General features: G+C 34.7%; 1 protein-coding gene across 2 annotated transcripts in view; it reads right to left on the bottom strand.

Annotated features, from left to right (window-relative positions):
* Positions 1–6,076: 6,076 nt before the first annotated feature.
* Positions 6,077–23,934, bottom strand: part of LOC106869513 (adaptin ear-binding coat-associated protein 1) — a 39,763-nt gene continuing 21,905 nt past the window's right edge. For both annotated transcript variants that reach the window (XM_014915279.2, XM_014915280.2), the window contains exons 3-8: positions 23,755–23,855; positions 20,069–20,170; positions 18,917–18,998; positions 11,608–11,716; positions 8,667–9,037; positions 6,077–8,453 (exon numbers count right to left, since the gene is read on the bottom strand). In XM_014915279.2, the coding sequence (XP_014770765.1) occupies positions 8,417–8,453; positions 8,667–9,037; positions 11,608–11,716; positions 18,917–18,998; positions 20,069–20,170; positions 23,755–23,855 (802 nt within the window). In that variant the 3' untranslated portion in view covers positions 6,077–8,416. The remainder of the gene's footprint in view (positions 8,454–8,666; positions 9,038–11,607; positions 11,717–18,916; positions 18,999–20,068; positions 20,171–23,754; positions 23,856–23,934) is intronic.

The following is a 23,934-nucleotide window of genomic DNA, read 5'->3' as shown; positions in this document are numbered from 1 at the left end:
ATATATATATATATATATATATAAAACAAAGTTATTTTATTCAACATGGGTAGAAATATAGAAGAAAAGAAGTTGAAAAAGCACTGGGAGTCTTTTAGGTGGTTTATTTTTAAAGGCTTAACTAGTTTCACAGATTTTTCTGATGTTCAAATGTTGGGATAGAAAGACATGGGGGCTAAGCCACAACTATCTTGCTTCTGACTGGAGTTTCAAGATACTATCTTTTTAGGATGCAAATTGATTGGTAGATGATGATCAAGTGATTAGGCTCAAAAATGTTTGTAAGTTCCCTCCTACTGTCACCAGACACATTCACTCAACTATGTCAACCTTAACTTTTAACACAAAAAATATTGTAACATAACATTAATGCAAGGATGTAGCAAGGAACTTACAAAAATTTCTAAGCCCACTAATGTGATCATCCTCTTCCAATCAAATTCTATCCTAAACATATAGAGATTTGAGTCATGTTCTCTCTATAAAAACAAGAGAATTCTCAAACTCCAGTCAGAAGCAGGACAGGTATTGCCATGACAACTTTCTCAGGCATTGTTGGTGGCTTGACCTTATGAGTTCTTTTACAGGGCTTATAAAAACTGAAGGACCACTACAATAAGTGAGTGAATCTGAGAATAAAATTACAATTAACTGATCACCCTGTATTTTCTTTTACCCAAAGCCAGGAACTTTTCAGCACCCACTCATATATGACAGGCTTCTTTCAGTTTCTGTCTACCAAATCCACTCACAAAGCTTTGGTCTGACTGAGGTTATAGTAGAAGACACTGTCACAAAGTGCTATGCAGTGGGACTGAACCCAGAACCATTTGGTTGGAAAGTAAATTCCTTACCACACAGCCTATCTTCCATTAAAGAAGATTTATATTTTTAATACTGAATTTCCATAGTTTCTGAATTAAAACTAGTCAGACATAAACCCTATTTTGTAGATAGATACAGACATATGAAATACAGTATTCATAGTTAACTGCTGAGATAAAAATATGAATTTCATGAATCCAATTTTTCTCTGTAGTTAGGTTACATTTATAACAGGTTTTGTTTGTCTACTTTTTCTGGTATCATTCAAGTTATTAACATTAAACTGTGAAATATATTTCTAGTTAATAAAAGTGAAACAAATAGCGGTTTCTGATTTAAGCATAAGGCCAGTAATTTTGAGGGTAGGGAGTATAGTTGATTCCATTGACCCTAGTACTTGACTGGTACTTTATTTTATTGACCACTCCTAAAGGACGAAAGGCAAAGTTGACAGTGGCAGGATTTGAACTCAAGGTGAAATAATTAATATAATATTCCCTCACAGCTGCAATGTTTTTCTCAGTTCTGCTGGTTGCCGGTCTCCCAGAACGTTCGTCACTATTGACATTATTTTTTTTGGCCATCTTGGAAATGTCTGAACCACTTGTACACCACTTGTGCATTTCATACACTCCTCTCCATACACTTTCTGCAACTTTGCAAAGGCCTCTGAGCAGGTATTACCATGACAACTTTCTGTCATGGTCAATGTGACGATCATATGCTACACATTTTCCTTCCAGGCATTGCTGTAAACAGCAGAAATGAGCTAGAATGTTAAAACTTAGTGCACATGCTCAGCAGAGCCCAAGGTTAATCTGTGCCAAATGACTTCACTCTGTGTGCTTTAGCTTCGTTACTATGGCAACAGTCCAGATACTTATTGATCAAACCTCATATCCTAGGCTGTCCAAGGAGTTAATTAACGATTAGCATCGTTAATTTGGGATTTATCAGTTGCTTTGTTTTAATATGATGAAAGTTGCAAATAACTAGTCTTAAAAGTCACTGCTATGCTAGGAATGCTTATAAACACATACCAAGTACTGATAATATGTGAGCTTGTATGAGAATCAAGTAACAGAGACAGTCATTAACACTGAAGTTCACCAGCATCTTAAATCCCTCTCTCCTCAGTGATGATGATCAGTATGGCTTCCACAGAGCCGGGCCCACTGGAGATCTACTCCCTTGTATCACTCACAAGTGGGCTCTTGCTTTAAAGAAGTTCAGTGCAAAGAATGTTGCCCTCGACATCAGCAAAGTCATATTCAAACATTTGATCAAAACTTCCTGTCTAATGGCTCCACCCATCTTTCATCTCTTGGACCAATAGCTTGTAATCAGATTGCACCATCACAGCATGTGATGTGTTTATGAAGCACTTTCTACCTAAATTTCAATGTTTGGTGTTTCCCAAAATTTGGCTTTTTTCCTTGTTCTCTTTGTTCTTTACTTCAATGACCTGCTTACCAACATGTTCAACAATATACATTCTTATGCAAATATCCTTCATTCCTATTTCACCAGCCATACACCAAACCTGCACTGGATCCATGAACAACGATATTGAACACATTCTCCAGTAGGGCTTTGTTGAAGTGTCTCTTAACAGAGAAAAAAAAAACTGCACTACATATTACCCTTAACACAGGTGGCTCCTATCTAGATTCCTCATTGTTGTTCCAAATGCTAGGCCTCACTATCACTAAGGACTTCTGGTGAAAGCATATCCTTAACATAGCTAGGAATACATCCCTTAAACTTGTTCTTCTCTTTAGAGTCAGAAAATATTTCAGTTCTCACAACAGATTTCAACATTCTACAAGACTCAAATGAAATCCACAAAGTACAGATCCAACTTCTGGAATGGTACTGCTGCTACAGACATGCCGGACTGCGTTCAGAGAAAGAGGGCAACTTGACTGATTAGCATTTAGTTACAAATGGACACACACACTCCAGCTAACAGACATGTTCTCTTTCCCTCCAGTCACTGTCTTTTCTATCACTATTATAATGGACTGATATATGAAACTTACTTTCAGACACTTCTAACCCAGTTGTCTCCCCAGCTGTCATTCCATAATAGCACCACACAACCACTGTGCCCAGTCCTTACCCTCCAGAACATCATCACTTTGGAATCTTCTCCCTCCCTAAGTCTGTCCTGCATGTTCCATTTCAGCTTTCCCACAGATTAAATAGAACATTAATAGCATTAAACTCACTAGTATTGGAGAGTTTAAAAATGGCCTTGGGCACTGCCTCTTCTTTCAAGCTCAAGAAGTGAAAAGAAAAAAATGAGCATGGTACTTCAAATGAATGAACATCTAGCACTGAATCCCTTTATTCAAGACATTGATACTTGTAGAATCTTCAGTGTTTAAACATCAGTTTTCTCTTTTTTGATATGCAGCATATCAAGCTTCTTTTTTAAGCTTCTAGCATTCAAACTGGCCAAATCCAGCCCCAATATTCTCCGTTTTATGTTCAAACTGACCAGATCCAGCCACTCACACATACCCTCAATGTCATTCTAAAAACTTAACAATCACTTCACTGAAATCTCAAAGCTATGAGATAATACATGATTGATTCACAACAATATGAGTAAATAAATATAACATTTGAGAGAGTAATCTGAATGCTAAAGGGTTAAACTTCAGCTTTGAAGCCCATCATCCCATAATTTGATCTCATCATTTCTTTCTCTACCATCATTGATTCTAGTAAGAGCACAAAACAACTTTTGTCTTCTCATTACCCATTATCTATACCAGTACAGTTATTTCTGCCACACACTTTGACTGATAAAAACTGTTGGTTATAGCTAGTCCACATTGTATATATTCCTCCCTGGATGGGACACCAGTCCATCATAAGGTTTACTCATTTTTACCTTCTGAACGGACTGCAACAACACAAAAGGAAGTGTTTTACTCAAGAGCACAACACATCACTCATTCTAGGAATAGAAACCACAATCTTATGATTATGAGTCCAACAACATAACCATTAAGCCACACACCTCCACTTTTGGTCAGTATCCTGGTTTCTGTGGCACATATATTTCCCCACTGGACAGGACACCAGTCTATCACAGGATTACTCATTTTTACCAAGATGAATGGACTGGAGCAACATGAATTGAAATGATTTGCTCAAGAGCACAACACATCACCCAATCCAGGAATCGAAACCAGAATCTTACAATCTCGAGTCCAACACCCTAACCACTAAGCCTCCACAATATACTTAATGATCAATTACCAACTTTTTCCAGTTGTGCTCTGCCTTGCCTACAGGTATATATTAGATACCTAACGAATTATGCTTGCATTATTTCTTTCAAGCACTGGCTTTCATTGATCTGCATTCAATGTTTATATCTGTCATACAGCACTACACTTTTTTTCGTCATGATCCATATGTTCTGCCTTTGCATAGAAAGTGGAACACTTTACTATCAGCGATAGTTATCTTTTACTTGTTTCAGTCATTGGACTGTGGTTATGCTGGGGCACCACCTTGAAGGGTTTAGCAGAATGAATCGACTCAAGTACTTAATCTTTTTTTCCCTAAACTTAGCGCTCATTCTATTGGTCCTTTTTGTTCGCTGGACCCCTAAATTGTGGGGATGTAAACAAACCAACATAATTTGTCAAGCCATGGTGGGGGACAAAGATATTACAAAGACACACACAGAGAATGAGCTTCTTTCAGTTTCTCTACCAAATCCACTCACAAGGCTTTGGTTGACTAGGGGTTATAGGTTTTGTGCAGCAGGACTGAACCTGAAACCAGATGGTTGGGAAGCAAAGACTGCACCTAAATAGTTAAATTTCTTCTACCTTATTTCATGCATATTTTTTCTATTATAGTTAACTTAAGAACTAATTTACAGCAAATATCAACCATGCCAAGTGAGCCATTTAAGAAAGTCATGGACTGAATACTAAGAGGATTGTTATCACCATCCATTTAGCACATTTGAAGTTTTGGCTCTTTATCAAATCCCTCAAGAACCTTATGCATCTTTTACATTATCCATTGGTTGCAGCTTCTAAATACTAGATAAGGTGAGGGTTAGGGTTGGTACATTAGCTTTTTTTTGGTAGTAGTGGGAGGAGGAATGGTAATTCTTCTTCCAGTATGATTGAAACATTTCCTCTTGTTACTTGGCAGATTAAGCAATGAAGTTTCACCCCCACCCCACCCCCTGTATATTTTTGTAAAGACCTGCCCCAAACTTCCTGCAATATTAACTCAGTTATTGTAATATATAGATCCAGGTGACACCTATCCACATTGTGAGTTGAATGAATTTGCTGCCAAATCTGATCTTACCATACTCCTCTTTTACTTTAGCATTCACATTATTATGTCAAATGTAATGCTTATTTATTCACACTTTTTAAAATTAAACCTGTATTAGCTCATAACCTTCAGATTTCAATGATGTAATTGCTTATTTTAAGAATGATATTGTAGGGTAGGAATGAGAAGCAAGAGTCGGTCAGTTTGAACATAAAAAAAAAAAGTAGAATATCTGGGCTGGACATAGCCAGAGTATTTTGGCTAGATATGGCTGGTTTAATACTTTAGCATTTAGCTTACTCTGTTAAATGTAATGCTTATTTATTCACATGGTTTTAAATAAATCATGGCTTATCTCATAGCTTTGAGATTTCAATGATGTGATTGTTTATTTTTAGAATGATATTGCAGGCTAGGTGTGAGGAGCTACAGTTGGCCAGTTTGAACATAAAAAAGGTAAAATACCTGAGCTAGATATGGTTGGTTTAACTCTTTAGCATTCAGATTTCTGTCAAATGCAATGCTTATTATATTCACATTGTTTTGAATAAATCATGGCTTATCTCAGAGCTTTGAGATTTCAACGATGTGATTGCTTATTTTAAGAATGACATTGTAAGGTATATGCGAGAGGGTGGATTTAGCCATTTTGAACATAAGAAAGGTAGAATATTTGGGCCAGATATGGTTTATTTAAATGTTAAAAGTATTCTCAAACCATTCATTTACATCTTGCATTTTCAGTAATCACCAGGCTATAAAATGTGGAGATTCTTCAGACAGACAAATGCAAAAGAAAGTAGCTTATTCTTAGTTAAGAATTCTTCTGACAACTGTCTCCTTAAAATATGACATCTGTCTTTTCTAAATGCATAAATTTTACTGATAAGTTCAAAACATAAACATAAAAATGAAAAAGATATAAAATAAATAGCTTTGAAAAATATATCTATAAGTCATAGGATTTATTAAAAAAGATGAGTAGAAAATGCAGTTAAATAATAACTGCCTTAATATTTAATGCAAAAAATATACAAATAGTAATATTGTTGCTATAATTTCAACACCAATTTTTCCATGAAGCAATAAAAAAGTGGTAGCAGTAACAGCTGTCACACCTTGGTACAATAATGTAATCTAAGAATGTGGATTATAGTAAAGTATTAAGGATGACAAAAGAAGTTAACTAGCATATTCTTACTTATTGTTCACAACCTACGGCTGGTGTGATGAAAAGCTTTGAAACTTAAAATGCATGCTTAAATCATATGTGCTCACATCCAAGTATGCAGCTGAGCAGATATGAAGCAGGAAATGACATTTACACTTGTTTATTAACAAGCAATGATCTTTTTTTTTTACAAATACTTACACATATTTTTATATAATAGATATCTTATAATTTTGAGTTTGTTTTCACAGTAAGACATTTCAGTATTACTTTAAGACTGATAAAATTAGAAGTAGAAAATAAAACAAAGGAAGAAAAAATGTAAATATTAAAACAACAATGTGACTGATGAAAGATCTAATTCGTTTAGGTCGTTTTTAGCTAATCTATTATGAGTTATGTTATAAAACTGTATAAAAAAATAAAAATGTTTATTGAATTTTTAAAAAAAATATGTTCAGATCTAGAAAATATATTATTTTAATTTCATCCTAATTATGAATAATATGCCGTTATCTCAGAAATGATAATTACATTGTGACAAGTGAAGACACTTGTATACTTGTTAATCTTGTTGGCTCTTTCAAATAAATTATACTTTAAGCTTTGTGCATCCTAATTCTTAGTTTAAAATGTTCCACACAATGCCTAACAGTCAAATTTTCAAATGTAACCAAGGGTTAAAAAAAATATAAAAGGATTATTATTGTTTAAACTTAGATAATTGAATGGCAATTTACAAGCATACAGATTTAGTTTAGAAGCAACAAATTTATATCAATCATTAATAGATATTCAATTTAATTATCTCAGTTGAAGAAGAACATTTCTCCATTATTCAGCAATTAAAAATTAATCTATAAAATCAAGTAGATTTATTTTAATTTATAGGAGATGTACAGGTGGTTTCAGTGGTTTTCAGAATTAAATTTAGCTTTTTTAAAATAATGTTTTGAAAACATCTTACAAATTTTGGCTCCTATATTAAAAAATTGCTATATTTCTAAAGGCTTGTATATAAAGTTAGGAAACCAAGAAAGATAAACGAAAAGAAAATTTAGTTATGATTCACTTACTTTGAGAAAAGAATACACAAATTTTCAATAATTAAACAATATATGATAATACAAGCCTTATTTATTGCTGGATATTTTGTTAATTATAAAAAAAATAATCATTTTCAAAGAATAAAAAGAGTTTGCATACATAGGACTCTTTCGTTTTTTATTAAGTATTCAAGAAATATAATAAAAGTTTTATAGGGTACTTTCTGTTAAATTTTGGCAAACATTTTAAAAATCCATTTAAAAAGCTTGTGTGGTTTAGATATGTATTATATTTCATTAATAAATTCTTTACATAAATACATAACTAAAGCAAAATATTATAAAAGTATCAAGCTTCATAAAGTTTAAGTCCATTTGTACATATCTGTATATATTCATTTTGTTTATGTATGAAGAGATGTGCGTGTGCATGTGTGTGTATGTATGTAAACTATGAATATAACCATTCTCAACAAATTATCAATCAGCAACTACAATAATATCCTTTCATGAAATATTTATTTAAAATCAACTGATTAATTAAAAATTTAACTGTAGTCAGAGAACATGTGCTCAATGAAGGAAGGAAAGGCTGCTCTTTGAGAAAATGTTCTGCATAAATATTTAGAGCCAATTTAGTTCTGAATTGAAGCAATTAACCAATTTGCAATAGTATAGAACTAGATAGCTATTTTAGATTTTTACAAACAATTACAAATATAGCTATATGGATCTAATGGTTCAATGGCTTAATACTGTAGATAAATTTAATTGTAATGTTTCATAATGAATCAAAATTTAAAACATTAAAAATGAAAATTACGTTTGAAATAAAATGGATAGTATTTAAAGAGGGAGGGAAAGGTAAAACAAAGGGTAGGGAGATAAGATGATTGTGAAGAGATAAATAAAGAACTTTAACAAAGATTTTAAAAATATTAACAAATAATTAATTGAAAAACAATAATTTCCAATTAATATTTGTTGTTTTTATATAAAAACATAAGGTCGGTGAACAGCTCCAATCGTTATATCAATTAAGAGGAGGTCTTGTTCAAAACTGAACCCAATTGCTGGCAGAACTGTGTGAACTGGAAAACAAAACAGAATATTTATAATTACAGAAAGATTCATAAATGTACAAGTTTTTCTATAATAAAGTATGTTATTTAGCTAAAATATGCAAAATAAACACAAAAAAATACACAATGCACATACATAGAAATCTACCACATGACGATAATGTTTAAGGATTTAAATATTTTACACAAGACATATACTTGAAATAAACAATTTTTACATACCTGGTAAAGTCACCCCAGCTAGAATCTACAAGTGTGTTATTACTTGCACCAGACGCATTATATAAAGGAGATATAATTTTATTAGATGAATCAGTTCTGCTGGTAGATGCATCTGTTGCAAATTTGTTGTTTGTGCCCAAATCACACAACAAATCTTCAATGGCAGTTACTGATGATGGCTTATTATTTGGAATGTTTTCATGACTTCCTTGAATGGCTGTTGCTTTTGTATGATTTGTTGAGCTTGAAATTTGTTGGCTACCAGAGGAAGGCATTATTTTGATATTAGGACCTGGTGGAGGAGGGAGTAATCCTCCGGCAGTACCAGGTCCTTTTGATCGTTGTTTCGTCCCACTTTCATTGCGCTTTACCTAAATCAAGAATAAAAGGATTATTCACAAATTTATTTTCACTTTAAACAAATTTACATGAAAAATGAAAAGTCATCTAATCATAAATAGCTATATATCCTAAATAACATACTAGAAAAAGAAAGCTTGAAAATATAGCAATATATTTCATTTTTTACTTGTTTCAGTCATAGGATTGAGGCCATACTGGGGCACTGCCTAGAAGGATCTAATTAAACAAATGGACCCCAGTACTTACTTTTTAAGTCTGCTATTTATTCTATTGGTCTCTTTTGCTAAACTACAAAATTAGGGGATGTAAATAAACCAACACTGGGTGTTAAGCAGTGGTAGGGAACAAACACACACATACATACATACACGTGTTTCTGTGTGTTTTTGTGTTTGTCCCCCACCAGTCTCTGCCCACCAAATCCACTCACAGGGCCTTGGCTGGCCCCAGATTAAAGTAGAGGGGACATACCCAAGGTGCTATGCACTGGAACAGAACCCAAAACCATGTTATGTACATACTAGCTAAGTTACCCAGCCTTGGATCAATGAAAATTAGATTATCACGTTGAAATGAAAGAATGATTTTTGTTGAAGAAAATTATCCAGTAAGAAGAGAAATAGTTTTCGTAAAGGAAACAGAGCGGCTTAGAAAAGTATTTCTTTCTTGCAAATTACACGGTTCTGGGTTCAGTCCCACTGTGTGACACCTTGGGTAAGTGTTTTTTTTACTGTAGTTCTGGGCTGACGAGTGGATTTGGTCGATGGAAACTTAATGTAGCCCAATTATGCATATGTGTGTGTAACGTAATAAATTTAGAGAAATACCATTGGTTTCATATCTAGAGTGAATGAGACATATCAGTTTTTCTAAACAATGTTTGTTTTTTGCAAAAGATGTTTTTAAAAACACATGAACGCCGGTGATAGTTGAAGGAAAATTACTGTTAAAATTTACGGCCGGGCGAGTTATCTCCCTTCGCTTGATAGCTAGGTTTTCCAATTTGGAAGCAAAAATTTCCGAAAATATGGACAACTCCCCACAGCTTCCCTCCTGGAGTTCAGGTAGCTTCCTGGCTCATGTGAATTCATTAGGATGATATATCTTTCTGTCATACATAATTTACATAGCTTTGTTCCATTGCGATAGGGTCCACAAGTTTCTAATAATTTCCACCTAATGTTAAAGGATGTATGATCGTCCTTTAGGCGTCATACGTATGCTGCGAGTGTCGTTGTATGTGTGTGTGTGTGTGTATATATATATATATATATATATATATATGAAAGAGTGTGGCTTAGTGATTTGGATATACAGCTCAAGACCACAAGGTCATGAGTTTGATTCCAAGTGGTGCATTGTGTCCTTGAGCAAGACACTTTATTTTTCGTTGCTCCAGACCACTCAGCTGGCAAAAATGGGTTGTACCTGTAATTCAAAAGGGCCGCCATTTCGCATTCTGTGTCATGCTGAATCTCCCTGAGAACTACAATGAAGAGTATGTGTGTCTGTGGAGTGCTCAGCCACATGCATGTTAATTTCTCAAGCAGGTTGTTCAGTTGATCATATCAACTCAAACACTCATCGTTGTAACTGATGGTAATGCAGGCCACACACACACACACACACACCCTACAAGAACCTGCACTGCCCCACCACCATCTCTCAAACTTCAACCCTCATCTGCTAGCATAAATCCCTGTTCCTGGAATTTTATATGTTTGTGAGCTGCATGGCGACCTCACTAGTGCCGATGGCAGAAGAAAAGCACCCAGTACATACTGTAAAGTAGTTGGCATTAGAAAGGGCATCCAGTTATAGGAACTATACCAAAGCAGACACTGGGGTATGAAACAGACCTTCGATCCACCTGATCCTGGTCAAACCATCCAACCCATGCCAGCAAGGAACATGGATATTAAATGATGATGGTATAAATATGCATATAGGTACAGCAGTGGCCGTGTGATAAAAAGCTTGCTTCCCAATCACATGGTTCCAGGTTCAGTCTCAACCACATAGTTCCGGGTTCAGTCTCACAATCACACAAGCATACACCCATTCTCTTATTGGCACGGTTAGCATTGTTATCTTGATGATCAATAATTCACAGAAATAAGAGATCTCTGAATTCCACCAACATTTTTGTTTTTACTATCCTCTTTACATATACTTTGTAGCAGGTACCAAACCAAAGAAATTATTGTTATTACCATTAAAATTTTAAATAATTAACAAACATATTTATTATATCTATTAACTATCAGGTTTACTACTGGAATTTGAAAAAAATGTAATATTTTATATGTAATAATTCATTAATTTACTTGGTTATGAAATTCTTGTTTGGCATATTATATGGAAATTTTTGTATCTGATTTCAGTTCTCTTTTTGAAAAGCATTCACAGCTAAAGAGGTGGATAATTGAGGCTATCACTTCATTTATCACTCACTCTCTTACTGACATGTGCAAAAGATAATATATGCAAATATTGAAGCAAAACATTTTTCTTGCTAAGTGATTCAGATTAAGACATACTTAGCATTAAAAAAAAAAATCTGTTTTTAGCAACTTACACCAATATTTAATTTCATAGTTTGCCCTTCTTTTAGACTGAGGTCAAGTTTTGGGGCACTACTTAAATCTTTGGACATTTTCTCCATCTCTTGTTCTTGTTTTAACCATCTGAATGTGCAGAGAAAAAAAAGAAAGCCACAATAAACGTAAATTTTCAAAATGAAGAGAAAAAATATCTAAAATGTATTAAATATACATATTTTGCTTTTACAAGAACTATGATGTAAGAACTACATAATAACATGAAAGCATAATGCTTATTTCAATAAAATGTACAAGCGTATAAAACCCTTGTACTTTTAAAAAGATCTAAATGAACAATAAAATAAATGTAATAATGAAAATTATGAAGGAGATTCCCAGGTTCAATAATTCGTATGAATGATTGATAAATGTACATCTAGGTAACTCCAGTCGAATTATAACACCCACCTGGAAAAATACAAACAAGATAGTTAACATTTAACTGTTCTTTTATAGCTGTACTATCATGTCATTATAGTACTAAGTAGCCTCCCTTGTTTGTTGTACTATTAGAAATCTGTCTTGTTTTGATGCCATCCTCCAGTTAGTAGCAAGTACTTTGTTAAAATATAGAATAAAATCTGAGAATGGTAGATGTTAAATAAATCTTAATTTTATTTCAATTTATTCAACATTTTATTATAAAAAGTTTCCTCTGCCATGAACATTTGGATGCTAACCTCAGTGACACACATGCTGTTGAACAGTGGCTACACTGGCAGAAAACATTTCAAAACTTTATTGCATTGCTACCAGTCGAAGGACAAGATTACAAGCTGAAACTCTTAATCAATTATGTATCACTAAAATTGTTTGAATATATTGCTGATGTGTCTATATATGATACTGCTATTAATATTCTGCCGGCTATATACATCAAACCAAAAAAATGAATAAGCTTTGGCTTCGCTCTTAGCAAAGGATTGCAACTTTAAAGCAGTAATTGCTGAGCAATACTAGGATGACTGTATAAGGAATGTCTTTTGTTAATTGCCTTTCTTACTTGCAGGTAAGACAATGTTTACTTGAAAATAAATCACTAGATCTACAGATTGCATATACTCTGGAAATAGCTGCAAAATATTCTGTATCTTTTACACAACCTCTCTCAGTTAATGCAGCCAATGTTGAAGTTCCAAAGACTCAGCAGGAAAATTATTCTTATATGCATCCAGATCACCCCTCATCAGTTGCAGCTGTTTACCCCAAATTTTACTTCTGTGAGTCAAAGTGATATCCATGATCAAAATGTCCTACCGAAATATTATGTAATGATTGTGATAAGAAGGGACATTACACCAAGGTATGCCAATCTCAATCTACATCTTTGGTGGTATTCACAACAGATCTACACTCTGCTTCACCTCATTGTATGTCATGTCCTGTTATGGATATCCAAGGAAATCCAAAGCATAAGAAGACAAGAAACTTGGAAAGCTCCCTTAAGAAACTAATAAACAGACACCAGTGACAGGTAAATTCTACAGACGGTTAGATCTCAATGTCATCTACCTCTCTTACTTCTAAGGTTAGTGGAGTTTCAAGTTAGTGTAGAATTTTCAAATGATTATGACTGTCTTACATTCACTGTCATCCCTAGTTTTCGTTTTAATGTCATCCTGGAATAAAACATCCTTAAACATTACTCTTCTACTGAGACACTATTTTGAAGGACTAAGCTTACTCTGACTGTCTGTAGTCTTACTACTGCTTCTGTCCCACCATCTTTTCATCATCATCATCATTTTCATCGTTTAACGTCCGATTTCCATGCTGGCATGGGTTGGACGGTTTGACTGAGGGCTGCTCCAGGCTCCAATCTGATCTGGCAAAGTTTCTACAGCTGGATGGCCTTCCTAACGCCAACCACTCCAAGAGTGTAGTAGGTACTTTTTACGTGCCACTGACGCGAGGACCAGTCAGGCAGTATTGGCATCGACCACACTCGAATGGTGCTTTTTTATGTGCCACTGGCATGGGAGCCAGTTAGGCAGTAGTGGCAACGACCACACTCGAATGGTTCTTTTTATGTGCCACCGGCACAGGATCAGTCAGGCAGCACTGGCATCAATCACATTCGAATGATGCTTTTTATGTGTCCCTGGCATGGATGCCAATCAGGTAGTACAGTCATTGGCCATGACAATGACTTCACTTGACTCAACAGGTCTTTGCAAGCGCGGTTTATTGCCCAATGATTGAAGGATACTCTTAAATGGGCTGGTTATGCTGTACTGGCATAAGCCATGGTTATGGTCTTACTTGGCTTGCTGGGTCTTCTCAAGCACAGCATATCTCCAAAGGTCTCAGTCATTTGTCATCACCTCTGTAAGGCCTAACGTTCGAAGGTTGTGCTTCACCACTTCATCCCAGGTTTTCCTGGGTCTACCACACCCACAGGTTCTCTCTAGTGCTAGAGTGTGACACTTCACACAGCTGTCCTCATACATTCGTAACACATGACCATACCAGTGCAGTCGACTCTCTTGCATTCCACATCTAATGCTTCTTATGTCCACTCTGTCGTGTATGCACACTGACATTACACATCCAGTGGAGCACACTAGTTTCATTCCTTGCAAGCTTATGTATATACTCAGCAATCACAGCCCATGTTTCACTGCCATGTAGCATGGCTGTTCACACACATGCGTCATACAGTCTACCTTTTACACTGAACGAGAGGCCCTTTGTCACCAGCAGAGGTAAGAGCTCTCTGAACTTTGCCCAGGCTATTCTTATTCTAGCAGCTACACTTTCAGAGCAACCACCCCTTCTATTGACTTGGTCCTCTAGGTAATGAAAGCTATCAACTACTTCTACTTTTTCTCCTGGCATGTGACGGAAGCTGTTTTCTGCTATTTTCAGAGTTTATTGCCCCTGAGCATTTACCACACACAAAAACTATCTTCCCAGTAAGCATTCCTTTGATATTGCTGCACCTCTTATGTGTCCATAGCTTACACCGGGTACATCTTATGGTGTTTCCACCTATGCTTTTCTATAGATCAAGCAGGGCCATCTACCTGAAGGGGTTTGTGATTTGTCTGTCTTCCTACTTATTAAGACTTTGGTTTTTGCTAGTTTGACTCTCAGGCCCTATGATTCTAGACCTTGCTTCCCCACCTGAAACTTCTCCTCTAGTTCTGATAGTGACTCAGCTATTAGAGCAAGGTCATTAGTTTAGAGAAGTTCCCAGGGACATCCTTTCTTGAATTCCTGTTATTACCTGGAGGACTATGATGAATAGGAGGAGGCTGAGGACTGATCCTTGGTGGACTCCTACCCGGAATTCTTCACTATGCTCATTGCCAACCCTCACCTTACTGAAAGCAACCCTGTGCAGCTCTCATTAACCACTCATCTATCCCTAGTTTCTGCACTGACCACCAGATAAGTGATCGGGGGACCCTGTCAAAGGCTTTCTCCATGTCAACAAAAGCTAGGTACAGAGGTTTATCTTTGGCTAGGTATTTCTTCTCGGTATTTGTTTGATAATCTCACAACTGACTGCAAAATCAAGATGACATTCTTTGAACGACCAGAAACTTTTAATCTCTGAGCTAAGACGTTTACTAAAGGATGGTATTATTGAGCCAAGTAAGTCTCCTTGGAAGTTTGAGGTATTGGTTACATCTAGTGATAACCATAAGAAATGTTTGATCATTGATTATTCTCAGACAATAAACCACTATACATTGCTAGATACCCACCTTGTATCAAATATTGAAAATGGTCATGGAAATGGCACAATATAATGCCTTCAGTAGACTGGACCTATGATGTGCTTACCATGAAGTGGAAGCTGGTCATTGCTTGTACTAATTCATACAGATTCCTTTTGGAATTACTAACAATGTTGGTAACCTTCAACATATAATTGATGACATGATTGAAAAAGCACTCACAACCACCTTTGGATATACTGGACATAACCAGAAAGTCCATTATCACAACTTGAGGAATTTCTTAGATGTAGTTAGCAAATACAATCATACTTTAAACAAAGTGCATATTCTCTTCTAAATGTATCAACTTGTTTTGCTACATGATCATGTAGCCAAATAGGTTAATAACTGGATTGATTAGACTAGATCCAGAATATAAGGGACCACTACCCAATCTTCCTTAACCCAAAGACAAGACATCTATGAAGTGTGCAACGGCCTTGTTAGTTTGCTATGCAGATTGGATTCTGAAATTTTCTGGGAAATTCAATCCTTTAGTTACTACTAAATGCTTTCCCCTCTCCTTTTCAGCACTGCAAGTTTTTGAAAGTCTAAAGAAGGTCATTGCCAAATTTGCTGTGAAAGCTTATTGATCCTGCTGTACCATTGCTGCCACTACATGTTGGAAAGGATGCACAGTGACTTTCTATACAAGAACACTATCAGTTCATGAGCAGAAATATTCTTTTGTGAAAAGAGAAGCCTATACCATTGTGGAATGTCTAAAGAGGTTGAGACACTATCTACTTGGCCACCATTTCCAGTTGGTACCAGTTCAGAAATCACTTGCTTCTATGCGTGAAAATAGATGGAGTAGTAAAATAAAGAATGAGAAAAGTGTTGATATATAGAATTCACTTGTTTTCAATATAACATAATGTATATGCTTCCAATGAGCAGATATGACCACCAGAATTATTATAAAGTGCTTATCAAAACTCTTCTCAATTGGAGGATTTCCATATTGAAGGATTCTTGCATCAGCTAGTAGCAGAAATACTTCTCAGAATCCAGAAGGGAATGGATAAATAGAACAATATAATGAAATAATTTGGTGAACAATATCACTGGCTCTGAAATTAAAACAACTGAAACCCTCAGAATGGGAACTTGTTCTTCCAGATGCACTCCTTTCAATCTATTCTCTTCTCTTAATTTCAACAAATTGCACTCCAGATGAACATCTTTCTAAGTATCAGCATAAATCTCTAAGTGAGCAGCCCATCCTGTCATGGCTCTCTTCCCTGGGTAACAAGGTGTTTCTGAAATGTCCTAACCATCAGAGTAAATATATTCCTTTAGTAAAGGAAGTAGAACTCTTCAGATTCCCTGATGGTAGGGAGCGTACCGTATCATTAAACCACCTTGTACTTTGTGGTAATGTTTCTTCTAATCTTGTGCCTAAACCAGAAGTAACTGAGTCTCCAGAACAAATGATGCTTCAAAACACACCTGGACTCAATATTTCTACACCTATAAATACTTTAGATGCTTCTTCTGAATCAGACCACAAGGGAGTGACAAGTGCTCTAGTCATATTAAATACATTCCTTTGTACTTTTAATATTGCTTCAGTGTTTGTTTAACATAGCTGTCTGTGACGGCTGACACGTGATGTAGTTCAATTTAGGGAATGAAATATGACCAATCATTTTAGAACTAAGTAGCCTCTCTTGTTTTTTGTACTAACAGAAATCCGTCCTGGCCTATGAGGCCTTCTTAATGGTTTGTAACAAGCACAATAAGTTTTTGTTAAAATACTTAATAAAACCCAGGAATGGCAAATGATGAACAAGTCTAAATCTTACATCAGCATGAGATGCAGTCAAATAAATTATTAGAATGAAATACACATACCTTTTTTTCTTTTTATTTAAAGAAAATAAGAGTAAGAAAAAGGCATTGGATAAAATGCAGAATATACCAATAGTATCCACTAGGCAAGAAAATAATGAAATTACTATTCAGGTGTGGACAGTCCTATTAGCTAAATTTTAAAATGATTAATAATTGATTAAATAAAAGATATAATGAAACTGATCTCCAATCTAAAGGCGTTCCCAACAATGAACTGTTGCTGAATTCCTATTACTTATTTTGTGTAGAAGATCATTAGAGTAAAATATAGTACTACCACAATTTATATAATGCACATCAATAACAATTTTATTGTAGTAGCATATGCAACTCTAAAAGAGAGAGGCTGAAAATCAGAAATGTAAATTCCAGGCAAAAACTCCAAACTAATATCAAAAGCAGCCTCGTAATCTTTGACTACTTAGAGTCTAGATTGCTACTGTTGCTTTTGTTTTCATTGTAAATATAACAATGATGAGCATCAAAATGCATAAAAATTGTAGTGTGCAATTAAGGTAATTGTCATCATTGCAATCACCACCATCACCAGTCATGTAAATTAAGGAAAGAATAAAGATGGAAAGAGTATTTAGAGTTGGGTTTTTTTTTATGAGCATATTTTTGCAGTTAATAAGGCAGCACCATGATCAATAATGATAGTATTTATCACTATCATCAAAGTTGAGAGCATTGCTCTGGAAGAGTTACTGCACAATTGATTTGATTATTGCATGGGGGAATTAATAGTATGCTGTTTTAGTGAGTAGCAAGACAATAATGCATGTATTACAAATAAATTAGTTCAACTTAGGATGAAAGTAAACAAACAAAGCTTGTTTTAGAAGCGTTGAGATGTATTGAAAGGTAGAGAAATAATTTTTTTTATTCTCAAACGCATGATAATGCTAATAAATAATGTGATCAGGATTGGCTGGTAACGTATTTTTCCGCAATGTATGGATAATTTATCCTGATCACGCTATTTATTAGCATTATCACGCGTTTGAGAATTAAAAAAAATTATTTCTCTACCTTTAAATAAATTAGTATCAGTATTTGACTGTAAATGTATCTGTAGTCTTTTCTGAAGTTACTCTATAGGGACTTAAAGTGATGGTTCCATATAATTGGATGTATTTTGTTTTCACTCTCATTATTTCACTTAATTTTGAATCTTTTCAACAGAAATTTCTCAACTGATAAGAGAAATTTATTTATCAAATAACTAGCGTTATTGTACTCAGATATTAATTCTGCTACATCCTAATAGAATAAGGAAAAGGCATTGACTCTGTAAAAACCCATGGTTGCTCTTATATCTCTACTAGTTTGCTAAGAACTTGATAGTAAATACTCCAAGATTTTCTACAGCCAAATACATACATTTTACATATACAAATATGCTTTTTATCTAAAATGGTTTTAACCTTTAGCATATTTAGCATACTCTGTCAAATGTAATGCTTATTTATTCACATTGTTTTGAACTACTCATGCATTATTTTGTAGCTTCAAAATTTCAATATTGTGATTGGTTATTTTTTTTTAAATGACGTAGGGTAGATATGAGAGGCCAAATTCAATCAGTCTGAACATAAAACAGATACAATATCTGAGCCAGATATAGTTAAAGGGTTAAAAATAATTTATATCAGACAGCTAAAATGAAATAAAGGATATTTGAAAGTTAGAAACTTACTTAAAATGATCCTGTAGAGCAACATTAAGATCAAATGAATCACTTCTATCTGTAAAACCAATTCCAATGAAAGCACTTCGTTCTGAAAGCAAATAATGAAATATGAAAGAATTTGATTTCAGACAAATAGTTAAGCTTTAAATAAGCATAGCTGTTTAAAACAATATAAGTGTAGGTGACAATGAATTAGAATTATATTAGTAGTAAAAGGTACTCCTTGCATCTAATGATTTGAAAGGTAGTAAAAAAAAACAAACCAGTCAGGTGTAGATGTTAGACAAATTTAGCAGCAAAGATAGAAGAATAGGTTTAACAAAATTGTCCTATTTATAGGACAATGGTGTAATAAATAAAATCTTTTATTTTTTTTACTTGTTGGGTCTGGAGGAAGGGACAGTGCCCATGGTCTTTGCAGGCCCTCCGAGACCAGGGAAACAGATGCTGTAAATGTTCCTCTTGAATCATTGCAAGTGAATACCTGTGGGAAAGACATAAGCAAAGAGGAGTTGTGGTATAGAGCACTATGCAGAAGAGTCTATAATTCAATCACCAGCTAAAGATTCTGATTTTGACAGGTTAGTATTGGTTTAGAAAGGAAACTTCTTTCATTAAAACAAAAACATCCCATTGGACCATTGGATGTATAATGTCAATTACTTATGGGCCATGGGCATCTGAGTTGACAAGCAGTTTTGCAACAGAGGTATCAGCTGAAGTATGCATGAGAAGCAACTACACTGGTATGTAAAGTGATCAGATGATTAAACTGGGAGACGAAAGTGCCAAGAATTGACAGTGGAGGGTTTAAGATTCAGAAGCAAAACACGAGGCATCAGAAAAGAGATGACACGTGATGAAAAGAATTGGAGATGAGATGTGTCTTAAACACATCAAACCAAGACTAAAATGTAAAGACAGATAAAATAATCATTAATGATAATGATGTCAATGACTTCTTAGGCTATTAAAATTTCAAAATATATCCAATATGTAAACTCAATTGGAATATAAAGTTAGAAAAAAAAAAAAAAACAACATTTAAATACAATAGTTTGTCAAATAGCAAATTATTGAATATCAAAAAAATTTGAAAACGTTTTTTCTTTTGATATAAAATCCTTTGTAATAACTGTAAATTTTGATGTTCCTTACCCGCTTCTTTGATTCGAATCACAAAGTATCTACTGGAATCCATCACAGGCTCGATTGCTACACCAGGGTAGGCATCAACTGGACATTTTGCAAATTCTTCACCTAATAAAATCAAATACAACATTTAAACATACAGTAATTATGGAGCTGGACAACATGACAATTTACTTTATAGGTCTACATCTATTACACTTATATTCAAAATAATCTTAGTTCATAAGATAGAAATTAGTGTTACTAAGAGTATCCTACTCAATAACCACATACTCTAAATATACAAATCTGTTTATAATGTTGACCAGACAAGGACTACTGAGCTTGAAAATATAACAAATGAATATTACTATGATAAATAGGTGCACATGTGACTGTGTGGTAAGAAGCTTGCTTCTCAATCACATGGTTCCCGGTTCAGTCCTACTGTGTGGCACCTTGGACAAGCGTATTCTACTATATCCTTGGGCCAACCAAAACTTTGTGAGTGGACTTCGAAGGTAGAAACTGAAAGGACCCTGCGAGTGTGTGTTAGCCACCACCACTTCACAACTGGTGTTGGTTTGTTAATGTCCCTGTAACTTCGCAATTTTGCAAAAGACACTGACAGAATAAGTATCAGGCTTTAAAAAACATTAAGTACTGGAGTCAATTCATTCAACTAAAAATTATTCAGAGCAGTGCTCTAGCATGGTCGCAGCCTAATAACTGAAACAAGTAAAAGATAAAAGATAGATATATGGGTATAATCTTAAGTTCAGAAACAAAAGATCCAGGTTTGTAATTTTAATGATAGATGTAAGAAATTGTGTCAGTCACATGGTCTTCTTTTGCAGTCTCCAAGGAGGAAAGTGTTTGTGCTAGTCTCCCAACCACATGGTTCCGGGAGTTTAGTCCCACTGCATAGCACTTTGGGTAAGTGTCTTCTACTATAGCCTCAAGCAGAACCAAAGCCTTGTGAGTAGATTTGGTAGATGGAAACTTAAAGAAGCCTGTCGTGTGTGTGCATGTGTGTGCGTGTCTGCATTTGTCCCCTATCACTGCTTGACAACCAACACTGGTTGTTACAGGGATGTAAAAATATGTCCTCTCACTTAGCAGTTCAGCAAAATAAGATAAGTACCAGGCTTAAAAAAAGAAAGCATTGGGGTTGATTTGTTTGACTAAAATTCTTCATGGCCGTGCCCTAGCAAGGCTGCAGACTAATGAGCAAAACAAGTAAAAGGTAAAGGATAAAAGTAAAAGAAGTCATGACTATGTCAGTATAGCAACTGTGTTTTTAACATACAATACAGTAACAGCATCAAAAAGGAAGTGTCTTCATCTTGCACATGACCTGTCAATACAACAGTCTATTACGAAATATCTGGATATGTCACATTACTTGACAAGCTATCCTGAGTCTACACATTTAGGATGAACACAGTCTCATATCAAAGGAATAGATTAGATCAGCTTGAACAGTGGCAAAATGCTACTTTAAATTTTATAACAAATTGTTTTATATTGATTTTGAATTCAAATCAAGTTAAGCTTTTACTACACTTTTCTTTGCTTGACAAAGTAGTTTAGGCACGTAAAAAGCACTCAGCACACTCTGTAAAGTGGTACGTGTTAGGAAGGGCATCCAGACATAGAAATCATGTCACAGCAAATGATTGGAATTTGAACAGCTTCCTGGGTGGCCAGCTCCTGTCAAACCATCCAATCCATGCCAGCATGGAAAACAGATGTTAAATGATGATGATGATGATGATGATGATAATGAATACTGTACCATCAAATTTAACAGGAATTTAGCCATGTTACAATTAACTAATCTTGTACAATTTTCAAAAATTAGGGAATGTTCTTTGAGAGGCCCTTTCAATGTAGCCAATCCAGAGAGAGGAAGGGAGCAGGAAGGGAAACAGTTCACAGTACTTTATCAATTCCAAAAATGATGGAAGTCAAAGTTGGCCATGGCAGTATTTGGACTTAGAGCGCAAAGACTTGAAACAAATACTGCAAATAATTCTACCAGATGTTCCAGTGACTCTGATAATTTGCTGCCTTGGAACTGCATTATCCAGTATCTTTCTTTTTGAAACAGTGAGATATTTTTTGTCAAAAGTTTAAGTACAGAGGTTTCATTAGTAACTTACATGTACACACCCAAACAACACAGCCTTATAAATTAGTAACGACAACCATAGTTTCCCAACATTCTCTAAACTCAGTTGCATAGTTACCTTAACTTTACATCAAAAAGCATCAAATATTCTCATAAAGTTAGAAAAAAAAAGATACTACAGAAGACAAAAATACAATGAATTATGTACATCCCTTATGCAGCATTTATAGCACAAGTACAAGACCTAATAAAGAAAGCAAAACAACACATGCATACATATCTAGCAATCACAGACATCACATTTAAATGACACAAATTGTTCAAAGAATATACCTAATCTATAATGGATTATGTCACTCCTCTCTTCAAAACAAATTACAAAAAATAATCATAAACTGAACCAAGAAAACATAATCACAGGCTGCACACAACCCGTACATGCAATAGAACAAAAGTATTCAAAATGAAAGGTGACCTGGATATGCAAATCCTATAATTTATTGCTGCAGAAAGTTTCAATTCCCTACAGAACTTGCTACTACATGTAGAATCTATCAGACATCTACAACATCTCAGAAAAGTAATTAAGAAAAAATCTCTCCCACATGGTCCAGGCAAACATAAAAAAAAAAGAACATACATACAAAAATAATATCAAGAAACTTATTTTATTTACTCCAAACATACTTCTAGAATATTCAATACCTGAAGTAAGTATAGAGGAACAGGACACGCTGTGCTCAGAGTGTGGTGGATTTAGCAAGTTCTGTAAATTTAACAGAAACTGGATATTGCAAAAGAAGCAACGTTGTCAGATTGCTGCCTATATGATGAAACATATTTCATAATCTAACAATATGGTCCACTACCAAGTGGAGGAATGGTATATCTGGAGTTTTCTATTTGTGAATTGCACTATCATTTGACTGATTACCTACATATGATAAGTCTGCTCAAAGCTGACCTTGGGCTGAACAACAACATAAAATGCTTGCTAACAAACTACTTTTCTCAGATCATAAGCTAATGTAAAATACAACAGCACAATTGGTATTTTCAGGTTCCTGAATGGAGTACCATGATGGTATGTCCTCAAACCCACTTCTTAATTAATCGGTTTCAAATTTTGACACAAGGCCAGCAATTTGGAGGGAGGTGGGGTAAGTCAATGATATTGACCCCAGTACATAACTGGTACTTATTTTATCAACTCTGAAAAGATGAAAGGCAAAGTCGACCTTGGCAGAATTTGAACTCAAAACCCACTACTTAATTTATTAATACATGATCTTCCCATACTCTAATAAAGCACATTACCCATAAAAAATGGGAACACACACACAAATCTTACAGAAACACAAATAAAACAAAATAAACAGGGTTCAAATATATAACATACAAATAAGCTTAGGATAGATTTTTTTTTTTTCTAGACTACTGAAGAAAATATCAGTAATCCAGTTTGATAATATATTTTACAATGCTTTTTTTTTTTCTTCTTTTAAATCCTATATTTATGTATTGTAAGCTTATATTTGTAGGTTCATTTTGAAAATGTAAAGTATAAAATTCCTGACACCTGATACTTTGTCTTCTAACTTCAATGTAAGTTCTTTGCCCTTATAAGTAACTCTCAATCTTCCAGTCCAGTCAGGAGCATCAAGTTTCCAATCTGATGCCCTATTTTTAGAAAACAGAGCAAAAAGAAAAAAGAAAAAAAAACAATCAATAAAAGTTAAAATAAGCAAAAATAAGATAT

This window comes from Octopus bimaculoides, chromosome 16 (genome assembly GCF_001194135.2).
Source record: "Octopus bimaculoides isolate UCB-OBI-ISO-001 chromosome 16, ASM119413v2, whole genome shotgun sequence".
NCBI classification, from domain to species: domain Eukaryota; kingdom Metazoa; phylum Mollusca; class Cephalopoda; order Octopoda; family Octopodidae; genus Octopus; species Octopus bimaculoides.
The sequence above is the reverse complement of the archived record's forward strand: the minus strand, read 5'-3'. Positions and strand labels throughout refer to the sequence as shown.